Genomic DNA, 20,988 nt, shown 5'->3' on the forward strand with positions numbered 1-20,988 from the left:
ATTTTTATGATAAAATGACAACAATTAAAAACAGCCGAAAATGTGTATAATTGTCCTAATATCACAATAATTTTTATAAAAACTGGCTTATTCGTCGTTAATTTTTTAAAAACTAGGCTGGCTTATTCTTTAATTGGAAACAAAAGACATCTGTCATTAAACATATTAAATCCTATAGGTACGAAAAAAATTTAAAAAGCCAAAAAAAATCCAAAAAGAAAATTGGTGACAAATCTTTTGATTCCAATAAAACTATGAGCTATTCAATGAAAACTTTGTAAATTGGGCCTTCATTTGGGTTGTTCTTGTATGTTATGGTCGTTTTTGATATCTGAAACAATGTGACAGGAATCCGAAAAAGAACAATAAATATGAAGAAATAATCCAAAAATCACAAATTGAAGATGAAAGCTCGGTGTATCAAATTCATGAAAGCATTAGTATTAACCTAAAACGGCTAAATGAATATAATTATTGCTGCAGTAGAAAAATGAACTGTCAGAAATGCGACCCAGCTACAAGTTAGCAGAGATACAATTTCAGGGTCCCAAAGTGCAACAGTTTTTTGGTTTGGGAGAAATATTTGTAAAATCATAACAATCATTATCAACAATGCTTAGATAATTTATCTTTTTCTTTGAGAAACAAATGAGACTTTTGATCACCAAGAATTGGTTCTGATTGGCGTGAAGGAGAAACAAAAAATGACGAAAAGGTTGCAAAAAAACTCTCCAAAACAATTCGATAACTTTTAGTCGTAAACATAAGGGAGCCTTTTTTGCCGCGCTTCTATCAAAAATGCATTTTTATTCTGATCTTTTTAACACAAAAATTGTCAACGCTAGAGAAAAAAGACATCGTAATTGAGAAAATCACGTCCAGTATCAACTGCTCAAAAAATTTTCTGCTGTGTTTAAATAAACTAAAAACTCATTTACTAGGAAATAGTGCCCATTTATCCACTATTTTGAGAGAGATTGTCCTCAAATAAAAAACTCAGTTGTGAAGATTGTTAGTTAACAACGAGCCATCATTATTGAATATTGAACCTAATTATTTACAATATTTCCTCTATGATAACTTGAGAAATTTTTTTTTGTCATTTTGAGTTTTATTTTCCATCTTCTAATCTAATCAAATCATCGTTCACTTTTGAATTAAATTGTTTTTTGTTGGGAATTCTGAGTAAAAATCAATATCGCAAAATTCTTTTGATAAAAATTGTCGGTTTTTTTGAAATAAAAAAATTCAACGGGTACGAATTATTTTTCTACTGTTTTTTAAAAAAATTAATCTGAAATTTCATTGACCAGGAATTTTTGCCCCTTTATCCCCGATTGTAATGGAGATTATCCTGAATAAAAAAGTCAAATCATTTGGAAAGAGTGTTCGATAAAACTGAATTTAACAACTTTGAAAAACAAATCTAATTAGTTCTTATATTTCTTTCATGATAACATGAGAAGCGTTCTTTTTGTCATTTTGAGTTCTATTTTTCATCTGCTAATCTTATCACAAATCCAATTTAGTATCAAATCAATTTTTTTTAATTTTTCTGCTGATTTTGAATTGCGACAAAATTTCTGACATAATTGCGTAAAATTTTCATCATGAAAACTTATTTTCTCCAGCAAACTTTTTCAATCAAAAAATAATTTGAAAACAATTTTGCAGAGAAGAATTTTTTGATTGTATTCTTTAAATGTTAAAAAAGTGCTCAAAACAAAACTGGGCTTATTTTCTGCTTTCGTTGCAGCATTCAATTTGAATTGAATTGTTTTTTTCCGGATCTTTTCGATATCCCTATTTTAACTAGAGAAAACAGACTCTAAAGAAGGCATTGACATGACATTCTAGACAACATTGATTGTCTGCAGAAAAGGTTGATGTTGTTCTGACTGCGACTGTTACTAATGAACTGAACTATATGCTAGGACGCGTTGTTGCAGGTTCTGAGTAAAGAAAACATCGCGAAACTCTTTTGATTAAAAATGTCTGTTATTTTGGAACTAAAAAGTTCAACTGGTACGAATAATTTTTCTATTGTGTTTTAAAAAAAAATCAAAATTAAAAGTCCACTCACCAGGAATATTTGCCACTTTATATCCACTTTTGATGGATATTTTGTTGAAATAAAAAGGTCAAATCACATGGAAAGAGAGTTAAGTAAAAGTTAGCTCAATAACTTTGAAAAAAGAAAACCTATCTAGTTCCAATAATTCTTCCTTGATAAGATGAGAAGCGTTCTCTTTGTCTTATTGAGATCTATTTTTCATTCTGAATTGCGACAAGATTTCTGGCAGGTTTGCGTAAATTTAAGACCATGAAAATTAATTTTCTTCCTATTAAAAATTAATTTGAAATTGTTTTGGCCGAGAAACGGTTAGTCATAATTTTTAATGTTAAGACAGTGCTAAAACTGAAGTTTGAAGTTTTTTCATGCTTTCATTACACGGTTCCTTTTTGAAATTATTTACACTAGCTGGATCTTTTTCTTCACTGGATATCCCCGTTTTAGCAAGACAAATTAGACTCTAAAGGGGCATTGACCAGAATTTCTAGACAACATTGAGTTCTCTGCACAGAAGAGTGATTTTATCCTGACTGCAACTATTACTATTAAACTCACGAGACTCCAGTAGAGATGTGACCAAAATGCATAAGTGAGGTCAGTAAAAAATATTGCTAGGAAAGCTCAGTAAATATTTTCTTGATATTTTATGTGCTTGGCTAGATTTTACCAATCTGGTTTCTGTGAAGAATTTGGCTACTATTAAAAAAAAATTAAAAAACTATATGCTTGGACTGATTTTCGCAATTTTCGATCAAAAATTATCATCGCAAAATTCTTTTCATTAAAAATGTCTCATCTGTTGAAACTAAAAAAGTTCAACAGGTATGAATAAACTTTCTACCGTGTTTTTAAAAAAATGTTCTGATTTTTCTTTGACCAGGAAAACTTGCCCTTTCATCCCCAATTTTGATAGAAATTGTCCTGAAGTAAAAAAGGTCAAAGCACTGGAAAAGAGTGTTAGGTAAAAGTGAGCCCATTTTTTTTAATGCGTGATTCTTATCAAAACAGAACTGTTCTGAAAAAATTGTGAATGTTTTTTGCATTTTTTGCTGAATTCTTGCAAGATTTAATATTTTCATGTTTCTTGTTTTGATTTTTAAAATCTGTACAATTGTTCTTTTTTAGATCGCTTTTTAGCCTTCAGAAATTTTTTTAGTATGCTGTAAATTTTTACAACTTTTTGAAATCTTTGTTGAGAAGAATCTATCTAGACTAGATCTTGATCGTCTTTATCAAATATTATCCAAGTTGTTTTGTCTAGGTGATCAAAATTCATTTGTTTAGAAAGTAAACTGTTTTATTGCTAGGAGAACTCAGCAAACACTTACTTTAATTTTTTTCACCTGCTTGGCTAGTTTTTACCAATCTGGATTCTGTGAAGGATATGGCTACTCCTACAAAATTTTTGGTAAGCTCTATGCTAATACGCATCGTTGCGACTTCTGAGTATAAATCAATATCGCAAAAATCTTTTGATAAGAAAATGTCGGCTTTTTGAAACTAAAAAAATTCAACGGGTACGAATTATTTTTCTGCTATGTTTTAAAAAAATTAATCTGAAATTTCTTTGACCAGGAATTTTTGCCCCTTTATCCCCAATTCTGATGGAGATTATCCTGAATAAAAAAAGTCAAATCACTTGGAAGGAGTGTTCGGTAAAATTGAGATCAACAACTCTGAAAAACAAATCTATTTAGTCCCTATATTTCTTCCCTGATAACATGAGAAGCGTTCTTTTTGTCTTTTTGAGTTCTATTTTTCATCTGCTAATCTTTTCAAAATTTCAATTTAATATCAAATCAATTTTGTCTAATTTTGTGTAGTGTAAAATTCACATTATGAAAACTAATTTTTTCTTGCAAACTTTTTCAATTAAAAATTAATTTGAAATTGTTACTGCCGAGAAAATATGATGATTATGTTTTTTAAAGTCCAAACGGTGCTAAAACTCAATCTGGACATTTTTGCATGCTTCCATTCCACGGTTCATTTTTGGAATTAATTGCTCTTGCTGGATCGATTCGATATCCCCGTTTTAACAAGACAAAACAGACTCTGAAGCGGGCTTTGATCAGATATTCTAGACAACATTGAGTTCTCTGCACAGAAGAGTGATGTTATCTTGACTGCGACTATTACTATTAAACTGATGAGACTCCTGTTTTGAGCTGTGATCAGCCTATTGATTGAAGAACCCAAAATTTTTCAGCGACTGTGATATAAATACGCCTTGATAATGCACATTTCTTTGTTTTTAATTGCGCGATTCTTATAAAAACTGAATTCTTCTGCAAGAATCGTGTATGCTTTTCCATTTTTTGCAGGAAGTTTGCAAAATTTTGATTTCATTTATAAAAATTTCACTCAAAAACTGATTTCAACTTTTGGAAAACTTTGTTTAATTATCAAGAATCTATTTAGATCTTGATAATCTTAATCAAGTATTATCCAGCTTTTTCGCTCTAGGTGATCAAAACTCACATTTTAGCACAGTAAACTGTATTGTTACGAAAACTCAGCAAATATTTATATGAATTTACTACTTAAATGCTTGGCTAGATTTTACCAATCTGGTTTCTGTGAAGAATATGGCTACACTTCGAGAAAGATCTGTCCGCTATAAGCTAGAACGCATTATTGCAACTTCTGAGTTAGAAATAAAATCGAAATTCTTCTGGAGAAAATCGTTTATTCTTCTATAACTAAAAATGAGATGATGAAAACTATTTTCTTAAATTTGAAATCAAGTTGATAATAAAATTTTTTCTCGCTGTAAACAGAGCAACACTGCATTACTAAATATCGAAAACTATCACATGCATTAGGGTAAAGATTGTCCCCTTCATTCATGGTGAGGGGATGTAGGTTACTTTAGAGCACCCAAAAGAAGTCTTGTCTCCATTTCCAGTTGCCCGGAACTCCACACTCTTCTTGTCGTGACTGAGGGTAAAGCTGAGCCCGTCTCTGAAGGCTGTGTTGCCCACCACTGTACCTAGTTGGGTTGTGACGTCATCGCCTGCAAACGTTACAAAATCGGTCAAAGCATGAGAAATCAGTCCAAATTCATTATTCACAGGAAAACTTTGTGGAAATTTCTTTATTCGTCAAAAGCTTCAGTTTTCTGCACACAACAGTTAATTGAATTGTGATAGATAGGCGCAATTGATGTTTAGAGAATCAAAAAAGAGCTCGAGAAATTGCAGTCGAAAAGGTCGCCCTTTAATTACGTTCGTCTACGTCATCTTTTTTTGCGTTCTCTGCTTTTTATATATTAGCTGCCGGCTTTGCTGATCTTTTTTAATAGATGAACAAATAAATTGATTTTGTAGTCGAGCAGTTTTCAACTTTTCTGCTTCGTTAAAACTGCGGACCATCTATGTCACTTTGTCGTCTTTCTAGCACCATATCCTCAAGAATGTGGATTTTTCAAACTTTTTGGAGAACAGTTCATTGAATATCATAAATCACAAATCTTACGTCAGTGATTTTTGCAATCCGAGTGACAACATTTATCATCCAATTGTTATAAAAATAGCATACCGTCTAGGGTTTTGAATGTACCCTCAGAATCGAGGTCCCCAATTCCCAGAAAGTATCCATCGGAGTGGGATGGTCCAAGTCTTTCGTCTATCAGTTTGGCAACTTCAATGTCAAAGGTCACGTCGAAGAACAAAGTGCCCGAGATACCTTCAATCGAACAGAAACCCTGTTGTTCAAGTAATTCATGTAACTTTTTTGCAGTTCGATGGTATTGAAACCAAACGGAATTGATAGCCCTATTTAAATTTCAATACTAAAAAAATTTCATAAGTATACTTTTTTACTGATACCTTTTAGAGTCCCGTTTCAATCTATAGGCGTCCTATCGAATCATGTAGGCTGTGAAAATCTTATCAAACACCACAAGAAATGCTGAAAAACTTTTAACTAACTGTCATTCAATTTTTGATGTGACGATCAGATTTGAGACTTTAAATTTAAATTGTTTAGGCCCGTGTTGGGCTCCCAGTGAATCCTATTGATGGGTCAAGAAAATTTCATAAAAATTCCATTCATGATTCATCGGTGGTTCATCACCACTTTTTCTCTGATCGCAGAAAATTCATCGATGGGAAAGCTCTGATTTTCACTCATGGGTTATGAGGACTAGAAGCAAAAACATCCATAACCATGGTGTACCGTATGCCAATTCTTTACCACAGCCCCAGTACATACCCGGATCTGAGTATCATAGGATATCAGTACTGAATCGTGAAAAATTAATTCTGGTTCTTTAGATAACCAGAGCTCTGATCATGACACTTATTAGAAATTTCATAAAATTCAGAGAAAATTCTGAGCTTTTCATGAATATAATGAATTTCAATTCTGTATAAACAATGAATAAACCTGAACAGCATGAAAAACTAAGGCTGGCAATCAACGAAAAAAACTCGACGGGCAATGTTAAAAATTATTACACTGAATTATTATGACTAAATAAAAGAAATATCAAGTTCTGCTGAGCTAAGTAAAATTCTGGTGATTCTACCGTCACCATTCGAAGTGAGCTCTGATCAGACCATCCCCAGACCGAAGTGACCTCTGATCATACTATTGAGCGCTCGAACCAAATCCCAAACCCTGTAATTTTGGTCTGGAAACACACTGTGTGCGTTAGACTTGGGTCTGATCAGAGGTCGCTTCCGTCTGGGACCTCAACTTGAGAATGTACCAGCTGATAAATGAGACACAATTAAAGTGACAGCTTACTTGTGCAGTGAGATCTGGCTTGATTCCAGTTCTTATTAGTGCCTTTGTGCCACTTCAACCACAGTGGGTTCCGGTAGTGCACGCCATCGCAATCTGCTTTCAAGTCCAACTTGCCACACTTGCGGATATTCGTGAGAGACAAGTACTGGTCTGTATCCCCATCCACATATCTGGGTTCCCATGCAGACCACTCGGCTGATAGTCTCCAGGGAAACTGACAGAATGTGTCATTCTCAAGGCCATCTACACATGTTGGTTTTTTGCCTTCTATGGGTCCTTTGTACATGCAATCAGCTGACTAAACAGACAATCTGCATCTGTAATAGGAATTATTTTTACATAATTACTAGCTTTTACTCAACTTTCTTAATTCTATTTTCTTCTTTGCTCTTAATCTCTGAATTTGGAACTTTTAATGCAAGAACATAATAAAAAATTGAGTTTGAACGTAGATTCTCCGCAAATTCAAAACCGCTTTAGAGCACGACTTGACTGAGCGTTTCGATGACCTGTCAAATCTAAAAAACGATTTTGTGTTTGTGCCATATTATGTCATCATATATGAGAACCTTTTTATTACTATTATCTCTTCTATCATCTATCATGCAGTTGAAGAATCATGCAGAATGGAAAACATGGGAACCATAGTAAAGTTCTTTAACTTAATTTGGATTCTCGCGTTTCTAAGCCAGAATTAGCATTGATATCTATCTCTTACCCAGCGGTAAAAAATATCTGCACGAGATGGTAAATAAATCCATTTCTCCATTGATGACTTTAGCGTTCGAACGTAACAACTTTTCTTCTCTTATTGCAAAAAAGCGTATAATTCCCCAAACCTACAATCAGAATTCTAAATAAACCAAATAAGAGTAAAAATGCGCTTTGCGTTATTCGAAATGATTAATGGTACGAGAAATTATATCAACACAATCTATAACAACCCAAGCCAGGTGAGATTGATGAAGCTAAGATATAATCCAAAAGCTAATTTTTATTGCTCCTGTCAATGGCAATAATCTAAATGGATTGCATTGTGGCCTCGAATCTAGGATCTGTTAAACTGATGAGCGACGATAATTACCTCACGAAAGACGGGAAAAACTGTGAAACGAGAGAAAATTAAGAATTAAAGATAATTTAAAAAAAAATAAGAGCAAATGATGAAATGGCCATCGAAGGCAAAAAAGACTTGTTATAATTTTTTTTAATTTTGTTCCAGTGTGATTTATAATTTGAGGTTTGTAATTTAGGCTCGTTTTGCTCAGGGGAAAATTTTCCATTATTTCATTGACTTGGAGAAAGGATCATAATAAAAATATCTCAAAAAATTTACTGTCTCATTTGTCGTTTTTCTCAGGGCACTTCTTAGGAGTCAATATTAGAGTCAACATAATTTACACAAATTTTGGGTTAAATTTGCAAGTTTCAAGAAAAATTTTTGAGTATGATATTTCCGTTTAACAATTATCTTGCAATAATAGTTTCTGTTATTACGCTGCCTCTCCTTTCAGTATGCTGTTGTGCAAGAGATGCAGAAAAAACGCTATCGATTTTCGCTAAATTTAAAAAAAAATTTTCCGGCTGCCTGCTTTTCAGTGGATTGTGAGGAAAATTTTCACCATAGAAGTGTATCTCAAGCGTAATAGAAGAAAAACGTAGCAGATCGCTTTCCATCGAGGTGTGAAGCGCAATTGTTGTTGCTCTTTTTCTCAACTTTAGTTTAGCATTAGGGTCTTTTACTTGTCTAAATATTTTAAACCACCTATAATTTTTGTGCAATTGTTATCATCACTTTTTTGGAATATTGTTTTCACTACCATTGTATAGTTCAGGACTTTGTGTTTTGGAAAAAAAACTTATTTTTTGTTTTTGAACTGCTGACTATTGTTCCGACCCCTCTTGAGGGGGAAGGAACTATATACTCAAATGGGTTTTTTTTGGTCAATTTTGTTCGACCAAAGTCAATTTTGGTCGATCGATATATTCATCGTTCAGAGTTGAGACTAGTATCATTAGAAAGCTTTTTCAGCGTAGAATTCGGAATTAAAAAGAGTTCTTGAATTTTCGTTTTTTGCAGGGAGTTATTGAGGTTTAAATTTTGAGAAAATAGAGTGAATTCCGGTGAGATTTTATTCACATTTTCAGGAATTTTTGACAAAAAATTCGCCAATTTTGCTAAAATTTGTTAATTTTCTCCACAAGTGTTGTTGATTTTTATTTGTAAAGACTAAAAATGTTTTAGGCTATTTTTATTAATTTTTTTGTCAAAAGTTTTGGATATATATTTCAAAGTTAAGACTTTTTCATCGAAAACAGCACGAAATAATTTTCTTTAGTCCAGTTTGAATAATTTTACAGGAAGTACAGACCCGAACAGCACTAACACAATCTTTGAAGGCACAAAGGGGTTTTTTTCTACTTCAAATTCCTTTGAGATTGCTCTGTAACTAAAACGATGCCGTTTTTTGCTAAATTTATTCGTTCATTATCAAAAACGCAGCACCTATTTTCGATTTTTTTAACTAACAAAATATCATTATCTATAACATTCGCATAATTAAGTGCTCCTAATGGACAAATAGCATAAGCAGGGACCAATATTAGACTGGCATTATCCAAAAATATTTCGGATTGTAGTCAGTCGGACTTTTTTATTAAAAAAATTTGATTCTTCTACATTAATTAAGTAACAGAAGATTAAAACCAAAGCTACCTAAGGATAGTTTCAATTTGTTTCCTACTTAACTCTACAATATTGTATCTAGTTGATTACTTGAAAGCTTATGATCGTTCTGACTTTTAAAAGTATTTGATTTTTAAGTAAATAATGATTTATTGAAGTTGCCTCTATTTTTTCTCTTAATTTGGTCAAATTGTAGCTTATTGTCAGCAATGAAAGAATGTTTCTTCTTTCTATTGAAATCAAATTTAATCTCTATTGCGGTTTATGATTTTTTCTGCGGTTTATAGATATAGTTCTCTGCATATGATACTACTACTAGACTTTACGTTTTTTTTAATTTTTAGGTATTTGCCCATTTTTCAAGTTTTCTAGTTTTATCACATTATCACGTTATTGACAGTTCATATATCACATTATGGCCCTCATAATAGCACAATTGCAGCGCAACTGAATAAACTATAATCCTTGAACATATAGATTATGATTTTATTGGCTTCGACACTACTTTCTCGAAGAATTTATTTGAACTTTTTATTATTTGTTTTTAACTGTCGTTTTTACTTTGTCTTTTTAGTCGTATGAAATTTCCGGTACAATGACTTGGTTTCATTGACTTTTCATGGAAGAATAGATGAGCCCATATTCTGATATTAGTAAATAGCTGATGGCTTTCATGACTCTGAAAACAATTGTTTTCCAATTTAAAAAAAACACTTTTCATCTTCGCAGTTTTGTTCCCTTTTTGTCTGTTTGTTATCTAGTCTCCTTAATTACAGGCCAAATATGTTATAGTTGTTGCCAAAGAAAGGTTTCAAAAGGGTTTTGGTGTCACACAATCTAATGTTTTTGGAGAATTCGTTATGACTTTACTGGCTTCGACACGGGTTCTTCAGAAGAAAAAGTAAATTAATTTTTGAAATTGTCATATTTGACGTTTTCTTGTAGACGTAAGACATAATCTGGATAATTGCAACTCTGGGGACCTTTGGAAGAATAAACGAACCTATTTAATTAATTCATTCTGTAATTAATATCTTTCATGTCTTAGGAAATAATTTTTTTCAAAAAAAAAATTAATGTGTTACTTAGTTTTGCACTTTTTTAGTTTTTTCTACCTGTCACCTAGTTTCATTAAAGAAAGGTCACATAATCATTTTTTGGTGCTCGCAAAAGGTGCCACTAAACATATTTTGATGGCCAAGCTTTTTTTGATGGCCAAGCGTTTTCTGCCAAGCTTTAATTGATTTTTTGTTTGTTGTCTATTTGTTGTTCTTTTTGTAACCGCATAAAAAATGAATACCGGCAGTTGTTATTTCCTTCTATTGAAGCGTTGGTAATAGTACACCTATGGAATTTTTCAGTTGATTTCTATTGGTTTTCATTACTTTGAAAATAATTTTTTTAAAAAAAAAATAAGCGAGTTTTTCAACTTTGATGTTTTTTTTCTTTATTCTCTAACTGTTACCAATCCTTTTTATTGACTAGTCCCATATTGTTTCTGGTGAATTACAAGTTATTTTGTTTAATATCAGTTTTATCTGACACAATTTTGACTTTGTTATTAAGTTTTGTTTTTTAAAACGGACATGAAGCTTTTGATGTAATTAATTTTTGTTGTTATTGTTTGATTCTGCTGTTCGTTTTGATCTAATGCACCATTTTTACTCCATCACTAAGTTATTTGCTTTGGAGGCTATCTTTTCGTTCATACACCAATTTTTAAAAAAAAAAATACTTGAATTTTTGGGTTTTTCTATGTTCTTCATTTGGCAGACAATTATGCCAAAATTGTGGATGAGCGGGGTGGAAACCTTATGTGCGATCGCACATTACCGAGTTGCCTTGTTTGTTCTGCAATCTTTTAATTCTTTTGCACAGTAACCATGGCATCACAGTGCGCTGCAATGAAGATAGTAACAACTTTTCAACACCTGCTGGGTTCGTGAAGTTGCTTGTAAGGCCCAAATTCCATGAAAATTTGTCGCAATAAGTACTTTTATACAGAGTCTCAAAGAGTTTCCAAGTTTTGTTCTTTTTTGAGAAAAATTTGATTTGGATGAGGTATTCTGATGACACTTTTTTTTGTTTTGAAAAGCATTTCCATTCTAAAATTGTCTAATTGTTCGTTCTTTTTAGTGCGAACTGCAACTAAGAAAATTTTGCGAAATACCTTGAAGTTCAAATACGTTTATTAACGTTCAAAAATTTTTAAAATTTTAAACTGAAAAGAATCGACACTTTTGACAATTTTTGTCCAATTAATTTCGGTTGCCGAGCAATAAAAATTTTTCTGGCATTCTTTTACCTAGTTTTTTTTTGGTCAAACCGATTTCTTACAAAAAAATGATGTTGGTTTCCTTAATACAGAAAAAAAGTAGTTATCAGTTCATCGGCATAGGCGAAAATGCATCAGAAAAATGCCCTTCTTTTCTGTAAAATTCTGATTTTCCTATTGAAAATTTGGTTTCCGATCGGTGGGTAAATCTAGATCGAGTTTGTACCAGGAGAGGCACGTGCTAAAAACTGTAACTTTAAGAAACACCAAGTCTTAATGTTGATTTTATAGATGTAATTCAATGGTTAGGAAATGGATGACTTTTTCACGGTAGCAAATAAAGATTTGTGAAGCAAATCTCACGAAAGTTTTTACTGTTGACAAGGAACAACAGTGGGCAAAGGGTAGCCCAGGCATATCGTGCCAAAGTAACTATAACTCAAGGGTCTTTTTTGAAACACCACCAACACTGGCGTCAGTGAAGAAAGCTGATTAGTTTGCTTCTCTGACGTCCGGCCGCAGCACCACCAACACTACACATTCAAAATTAACTGAAGGCGGAACACCGCACAGTTTATTTCTGGTGACTACCCGCTAACCAAGCTCGAACGCGCAACCTCAGGGCAAAGGCAAAGGCAAGGGCAAAGGCAAAGACAAAGACCACGAATCAACCCCAAAGACCAAGACCCATCCCCCACCGGACGATAAAGACCCCCCAGCACAGTCAACATTTCAACAACACAAAACACAAAGCAGAATACAAACCACATGACAGCAATGCCGAACAGAACCATGCAACCACCCGTTTTCAACGCAAAAATCAGTGTGATGGGGGAGAAAATTGCGAAGAACCTGCGAACCTGCAAACCATGAGCGAATTAATTGACAGTGGGAACATAAATGCAGCAAAGAATGTTCATGAAAAGGCAGCGGAAACATTTTCAGAGTTCGAGGAAACCATTTACGAGTTGATTTCACAGCTTGACGAAGATCAGCATTCGGGAAAATCACTGACACGTGGAACAACATCGACGACATGAAAATCAAAATTCAGAAGCACATTTCGCAAGAAAACACCACAACAAACTTCAACACACAAGACAACAACGACACAACAGTAACAGCCAATTCAACGGCGGATAACTCAGCAACCAACAGTAACATCAACACTAGAACAATTGGACAACAACAAACATCCATTAACAGAAGTTTACACAACGACACAACGAACAACCGGAAACTAGCAATTCCGCTCAACGTGACAACCTCAACAGCTTTTGGTATGATAGACTAGCTTACTCAAACAGCCTAAACGACCAGCAGAACAGAATAACTGGAATGGGGGACACACAAACATTCAATCCGCCAACAGTACAACCACAGAAATTGTCAACAACGTTATCACAACAAGTTCCATTCTATACGCCTTATGTGGAAGCTCTTCCAAAGTTGGATCTTCAGAAGTTCAACGGTGAGCAAATGGGCAGATTGGTACAGCCGCTTCAGTTCCAAAATTGGAGACACTCATCTCAGTGATTGACAGAAGATCGCCTATCTACAGGGACTTGTAATTGGAAAAACCAAAACAGCGATTGAAGGATTTGCCTGCAACGGACACCTGTACAAGGATGCAATAAACGAGTGGAAACAGCGGTTTGGTAACCCAAACGTCATCATCAGCAACTTGTTGGAGAAACTCATCAACAACAGGCCACCAACGACATCTCTTCTTTGGACAATTGTAAATTTTTCACATTCATAAACAAAATGACAAGGACACTACAAGAACTGAACTTCGAAGCCAATCTCAACAGCACGACAATCTTGAAGCATGCAACCGACAAACTACCTTACAGCGAAGAATTCAAATGGATTCAGTTTGTTTTACGACAAAGAATTCAGCAGCCGACACTTGCAGACTTCAACCAATGGATTAGAGAAATAGCTGAAGCACATGAATTCTCAAAGCATCAAGGAAGAAGCGGCACTAGCCTTAGCGCAGCCAGTGACACACATCAACAAACTCACCTTAAAAGAAACCCGAAAATTTCATCAACAACCAACTCAACTAAAGATGGAACAACAGCAGCAACAACAACCAACACAGAACATAAACAACTCTAGCAACAACAACAACAGGAATCAGTACAACCAGAGGAGCACAACACAAATGCTTCAAGCTACAAGAGGAAGCAACAACCAGCCTCTGCCTTGTGTCTTCAACGACGGTAATCATCAGTTATTCCACTGCCCAACGTTTAAAGCGAAGACAGCAGACGAAAGACTACAAACGGTTTATCAGTTGAACTTTTGCAGAAACCGTTTGGAAGCAAACCATCGAGCCAACAAATGTCCTTCAATCTCAAATTGCAGGGAGCAAGGATGCGGACAACGACACAACACTATGTTACACGGTACCAACAGTAGATACGGACGAACACTGACAGCAATTGCTCAAACAAACTCTCAATTGAACAACTCAAATGGAAATGGTAACTCATTTGCAGTCATCAACAACAAAGCAACAACCACAACAAAGTACACGACAGCAGCAAAAGACAACGAATCTTCTATATGTCATGCCAGTTATTTTGCATAACAAGGAGAAGAAAGTTCGCACATACGCGTTCATAGACCCAGGAAGCAGCTTGACAATACTTCTCTCGAAGACAGCTGATGAACTACGCCTTCAAAAAGAAACACGTCAACAACTTGTCTTGGAAGGAGCCATCGGAACAGATACAAAAACTTGTTACACAACGTCAACAGAAATTTCAAATTTGGAAGACGATGAACGCTACAATATCAAACAGATATATGTTGTGGAAAACATCAATTTGCCAAAGTTGAGGGATCACCCGGGAGACATTGCCAGAAAGTACGACAACCTTGGACATGTCAAAATGGCAACTCTGGATAATCTCCAAGTCACAGTATTGATTGGACAGGAAAAGATTAACCTTATCTCACCAGTCAGAGTGGAACATGGACCATTGTCAGCAGCAAGCGCAAGTTTTTTCAAATTTGGTTGGACTATTTCTGGACCTCATGCAGTACTGGATGACAGCAAAACACAATATTCAATGCAGCATACTGCTTTGTTTTGCAGCAATTGCCTCGAACAAGACAATGACCTTAACCAAGAAGTTTTTCATTGGTGGAAAGCAGAGACAATTCCATTGCAATCCAAAACCAACTCTAATGATCCAGAAGTCTTGTTAGCCACCAAGATACTTAACACAACATGCGTGAGACAAGCAGATGGACGCTATGAAACGGGACTTCTCTGGAAAGACGACAGCAGTTTACCAGACAACCGGTCACAAGCCTTGACTCATCTGAATCATCTCGTTAGCAGACTACAGAAGAAACCTGAACAGAACAAGAAATACGATGAGGGCATTCAAGCAGACCTGGAAGAAGGCTACATTGCAAAAGTACCCTTCCAGCGACAGAAAGATACAAGATGGTACATACCACACTATGATCTTGTCAGCCCAAACAAACCCAACAAGATACGAAGAATCTGCAATGCCTAAGCACCACAAAGCGGAACAAGCCTCAATGGCAAACTGTTAGCTGGACCTGACCTCCTCGGGAATATGCTTGGAATTTTGCTACGATTCTGACAGGGAGCCATCGCCATCCAGGGAGACATCAAAGCGATGTTTATGCAAATCGGAGTACGACAACAGGACCGACGTTATCTACGATTCACGTGGAGACAACCCAACAGCTCAGAATTAGAGGTGTACGAATATCAACGACACATCTGTGGAGCCAGGGACTCACCAGCTTGCGCAAATTTTGTTTTGCAACAAACAGCCAAAGACGACCTCGAAGATCACCCAAATTCTCTAGAGATCATTCAGCGGACATTCTATATGGATGACATGGTTGCATCTTTTAGCGTCGCCATCACAGCTTTCACCACAGCCAAGGATGTCAAGGATACTCTGAAGAATGGCAAATTCAATCTGACAAAATGGTGCAGCAACAGCCGTGAGTTTTGTGAGCAGATGCAAGATGACCTATGCAAGCCAGTGGAGGCGCTCTTCAGTAAAGGTTTTCATCAAAGAGTACTTGGAGTTTACTGGAGCTTGGACGAAGACAAACTATTATCTAAGGCGAAAGACAGAAAGCACCTAGACAGGAAACTTTGGACTCAACGCAAGTTTCTGTCTTTTGTGTCAAGTTTCTACGATCCTTTGGGAATCATATCGCCATTCCTCATCCAAGCAAACACTCTACTGCAAGAACTGTGGAGACATGGACGCGAATGGGACAAAGCCATCAAAGGAGACAATGTTAAGGCCATCAAGGATTGGTCAGAGGAAACGGAACTGTTAGGTACGGTAGGGGTTAAGAGGTTTGTAGGTGGTACAGGACTTGGGGACACAATGAAACTTCACGTATTCTGCAACGCATCATTGGAAGCAACAGCAGCGGTAGCATACATCAAGACAAATAGCAGCCAAGGAACCACAATTCGTTTTCCTATGGGAAAAACAAGAGTGGCACCCTTACGTCAAACTACAATTCCCAGATTAGAACTGCAAGCATCACTTTATGCAGCAAGATTGAAGAAAACAATCGAAGACGAAATGGATTTCAAGTTTGACAAAATCTTTTTATGGAGTGACAGCACGACCGTTCTCAGTTGGATAAAGAACTTCAAGTTGAAACACAAGATGTACCTCGGAAACTGAATTGCCGAAACAAGGCATCTCACAATCCTCAATCAGTGGAACTACGTCAATAATAAGGATAACCCAGCAGATCAAGGAACGAGAGGACTTAAAGTAATAGAGATAGAAAAATCTCTTTGGTTACAGGGACCACAGTTTCTTCTATCGTCTAACGACAACTGTACAACTGACGAACAACAACATGAAAATGTCTTCTTGAACAGCGCAGAACAGAAGTCTCAGGTAACACGACGACAGCCAATTGACAAGGACTTCATTGATGCCAACAGGTTTAGCCAGTGGCTGAAACTCAGAGCCGTCATCATCAAAATTAAAAACCTACGAAACAAAACGAAAGCACGTGACCAACATATCATAGATGCAGAGAAATTTCTCTTCCGTTTGTCTCAGCAGCAATCGTTCCACGAGGATGTAAATCAACTAACACACAACAGGCCAGTTCAGAAAAAGAATAGAATGATTCAGTTGACACCCTCAATAGACGAAGATGGTATCATTCGTTCAAATAGCAGACTAGCCAACGCGCCAGTTTCAACAGCAACAAAGAAGCCAATAATCTTAGATGGTAGGAACAGGATTATTCGTCTTTTTCTGGAACCGCAACACAACATCAATGGTCATGTTGGAGTTGAACAGCAAACACACATCCTTCAGTTGAACTTTTGGGTTCTTCAATGCAAAACAGTAATGAAGAAGATCTGGAACAGATGCTACGAGTGCAGACGACAGAGACAACTCAACAGCCAGCCTCAGATGTCAGATCTTCCGAGCTAAAGATTCTCAGTGAAACCTGTAGCTTTCAAGGACACCGGATTTGACTTTTTTGGCCCTTTGAAATCTACAGCCAGATCAACACAGCCATGAAAAATTATTGTTGCTTGTTCACCTGTCTGACGATACGAGCCGTTCATATCGAAGTAACGAGAAATTTGCAAAAGGAATCATGCATAATGGCAATTCAACGATTCTTCAGCCGACGAGGACTACCGGAAAGAATTCACAGTGACAATGCTATATATTTCACCAGTACAGCAAACAACTTCGAGGAAAGCAGCTTCACAACTACAGAGATACAGAAATATGCGGAATCGAAAAAGATTGCATGGCAATTTATTCCACCAGGAACTCCACATTTTGGTGGAAAATGGGAACGCCTCATTTGGATGAGCAAACAACTCTTCTTCAATATCGCCGGATCTAGGAAACGCCAGGCAGACAGTTTCTCAACCCTTATTTGCCAAGTCGAAGCTCTACTCAACAGCAGACCTCTAACATCAGTCAGCAGTGACATACGCGATGTGGAGAGCCTGACACCAGGATATTTTTGACAGGAATGACAACAGGACTGCCTTCAGATAATACAATTAGCAGCGACGACAGAGGAACAGCAAAACTATGGAACAACGTCCACAGTATTATGAACGAGTTTTGGACACGTCTTTTAAAGGAATATATGCCAACACTCAGACAACGTCGAAAATGGCATTCAACAGTAGACGGGATAGAAGTAGGGGACATGGTATGGATATTAGAAAACAACACACCCAGGGGTATTTGGCCGGTAGGTAGGGTACAAAAGATAAATAATGGTAAGGATAATGTGGTAAGGTCTTGCCTGGTTAAAACATCAAAAGGGGATTTTGTTAAACCAGCTATTAAACTTAGTTTGATCAACGGCAAATCAACATAAAGACTACCAATAGTAAATGGGGAACAAGAATTTAATAACAATCTGAGACAAAAACCTGATATCAGTTTTGGGCTTAAGGTAAAGTGAAAGACGAAAATTTGAAGTTCAATTCAATCAGTTAACAATTCAAAGGGACTATTAGGTATCATTCAGGTACAATTAGGGATTTCAATAATTAACTCACCAGAATACTCAATTTAGCAAATTTAGCGTACATTGGAAAAGACGTTCAGTTGGAAAAATTTAGGTAGGTAGGTTTAACAAGAAGACAAATTCTGGATAGACATTAGGTAGGTTTTGGACTTCAAATGCACAATTAATTAGCTTTTTGCAAAACATTAGAGAGTTCAACCGACAAGATAACAGTATTTTTAATAGCTAGTTGACACCAAACAGCTTAGGTAAAACCAGACACCAGAGGTAAAAAGTGTTACAAACATTTGGTATTCAGACGAACTCTAACTGCGGGCAATTAGGTCAAAGGTAGGCAATAAGTACAAGGTAGTGATAGCTTTAGGTAGTTAGGGAACACGGGGAGCATCAGTTTGTCAACCAGCATCTTTCAACGAGCAGACAAGCAACAACAACAATTCCATAAATCGTTCAGTATTCGACATTTGCCAATCAGCCAATACAAAAGTCGATTCAGAACAACTAAAATTGTAAACAGTCATACGCAATCAGCACAAAAAGCAATTAAACTTTCCAGCATACCACTTTCATATAACACTGCAACAAGCACGTTGACAACCAGTACACAGCAACAATCTACAGACAACACCGACGGAAGACATCAGCAGAAATTTCACAACAACAAACACTTCAGCAAGAATTACTTCAGAAGAAGCATCAGCATTTTTCGAACAGCAGTGAACACATTCTTCAACAGTAGACATCATCAAAGTCAGTTCAGACATACTTGTAGATATGGACGAGTCCATAACTTCAAGATCAGCGTTTTATCGAGGACACAACTCAATACAACATTTCAACATAATCATCATCAGATGAAGTAACAAATACAGTTCAGATACACAAAAGACACAACAGAGGAAAAGAGAACACGACAAGACGACAAAGAGCAACTTCAAACAGACTTCAACAACAACAACAGATCGACTACAAACTTTCTGATTTTTGGTGCCCAAAAATGGGGGCCCAGTGTACCAGGAGAGGCACGTGCTAAAAACTGTAACTTTAAGAAACACCAAGACAATGTTGATTTTATAGATGTAATTCAATGGTTAGGAAATGGATGACTTTCTCACGGTAGCAAAGGAAGATTTGTGAAGCAAGTCTCACGAAAGTTTTAACTGTTGACAAGGAACAACAGTGGGCAACGGGTAGCCCAGGCATATCGTGCCAAAGTAACTATAACTCAATGTTCTTTTTTGAAACACCACCAACACTGGCGTCAGCGAAGCAAGCTGATTAGTTTGCTTCTCTGACGTCCGGCCACAGCACCGCCAACACTACACTTTCAATATTAACTGAAGGCGGAACACCGCACAGATTTAGATATCCCTGTTCATTTCTCCAAGTATCTAACAGGACTGCCTTTCAAATCGAAAGAATATTATTCAGATTAATTGCTAAAAGCATTTAGTGAAATATTATAGTGTCAATGGAAGTGCTTTCTACCGCACAGATGTCAGGGCAATGGTGAGAAAATCTCTTGGCATTGGTCACACATAAGCTCGGGCTAATATTCTTAGCAAGTCTTAGTAATTTTTCACTTGACAAGTTTTTCACTTTCACTAATGTCAATTGTTGTGAGATAGTTATAGTCAAGGAGCACCTGACTCTCAATTTAGAAAACTTACTGTTAACAACCAGTTAAAAATTTTCCTTTAGTTTCCAATTTTTATGACAGCAACTTTTCCAATTTTTATTTTTTCATTCCAATTTTTACATTTTTTGCGCTGTACTTTTGGGTTTTTTATTTTTTCAAAAAATATCCTTATCTATCTTTTTTTTGTGAAATTTTTATGACTACATCTTTCAAAGACGCTATAATAGTCAGTTTTAATTTTATAGTTCTTTTGAATTATGACTTCAAATCTGGTTAGTAAATGAATTCATTGTTTTGATATATAAATACTACTTTTATTAAGGTAACCGTGTTACTTTCTGTTTTTACACTCACCTCAGCGATTTTGACCCTGCCCTCTTCTGAGAATCTGTCAGCACTGTTTAGATCACATATTTTATTAAAGGGACAGAAATTGAACGAGTGACAATATGGAGATTGATGGCAGGCAATTGAACAATCTACTGCCGTTCTTTGTCTCTTTGATTCAATTGACATTCCATTCAGTCTGTATCCAATTAGAGTGTCCTTGAATTCTGTTTCCCTATTTAACACAAAATTACTAATTCTGGTACTCTTAAGGGATCTGATTGGCACTGGTTTCCCTCTCAAGGACAATGCTAATTCGGGCTCGCGAACAGGGGTCCCCTAATTTAGAAATTGTCCGTATTTTCAGTTTTAGAAAAAAAACGAGGAAATCCCCTGCGTTCTTTCCTCGGTATCATCGGTAAGCTCAGTTTTAAACGCAGGAAAGTGTCGGTTTCAATTCAGTGAGTGTGATTTAATGGAGTCAGTGCAAATCAACGTTAATGAAACTTGTTAAAATTTTAACTTGAAAAAAAAACAAAACTTTCTTATTTGTTCAACTAAATGAGCTACAGAACAAATTAGATGAAACTGCAGAATTACTCGAGAAAGATGTCTCCAGAAGTACAATTCAAACCTGTCACATTGACCGCCTTAAGTATACTCAGGAAATCATTTTGCTTATT

General features: G+C 35.9%; 1 protein-coding gene across 1 annotated transcript; it reads right to left on the reverse strand.

The window, feature by feature from the left end:
* Nucleotides 1–4,820: 4,820 nt before the first annotated feature.
* LOC142358102 (uncharacterized) lies at nt 4,821–20,540 on the reverse strand. The gene is made up of 4 exons (XM_075409569.1): nt 20,333–20,540; nt 6,827–7,124; nt 5,615–5,761; nt 4,821–5,090 (listed from the first exon to the last, which is right to left on the reverse strand). Exons 1-4 carry the CDS (start codon nt 20,492–20,494, stop codon nt 4,921–4,923), a joined length of 777 nt encoding a protein of 258 aa, XP_075265684.1. The 5' UTR covers nt 20,495–20,540; the 3' UTR covers nt 4,821–4,920.
* Nucleotides 20,541–20,988: the final 448 nt, after the last annotated feature.

Source organism: Convolutriloba macropyga, unplaced genomic scaffold, assembly GCF_964194025.1.
Source record: "Convolutriloba macropyga unplaced genomic scaffold, txConMacr16.3 SCAFFOLD_828, whole genome shotgun sequence".
Lineage (NCBI taxonomy): Eukaryota > Metazoa > Xenacoelomorpha > Acoela > Convolutidae > Convolutriloba > Convolutriloba macropyga.

Excerpts from the sequence above, each read along its gene's own strand:
- LOC142358102 (XM_075409569.1), bottom strand. The coding sequence starts at position 20,494 with ATGTCAATTGAATCAAAGAGACAAAGAACGGCAGTAGATTGTTCAATT. Across the intron at positions 7,125-20,332 it reads GCAGGGTCAAAATCGCTGAG|TCAGCTGATTGCATGTACAA; the intron begins GTGAGTGTAAAA and ends TTGTCTGTTTAG. Across the intron at positions 5,762-6,826 it reads AGCCAGATCTCACTGCACAA|GTATCTCGGGCACTTTGTTC; the intron begins GTAAGCTGTCAC and ends GTTCGATTGAAG.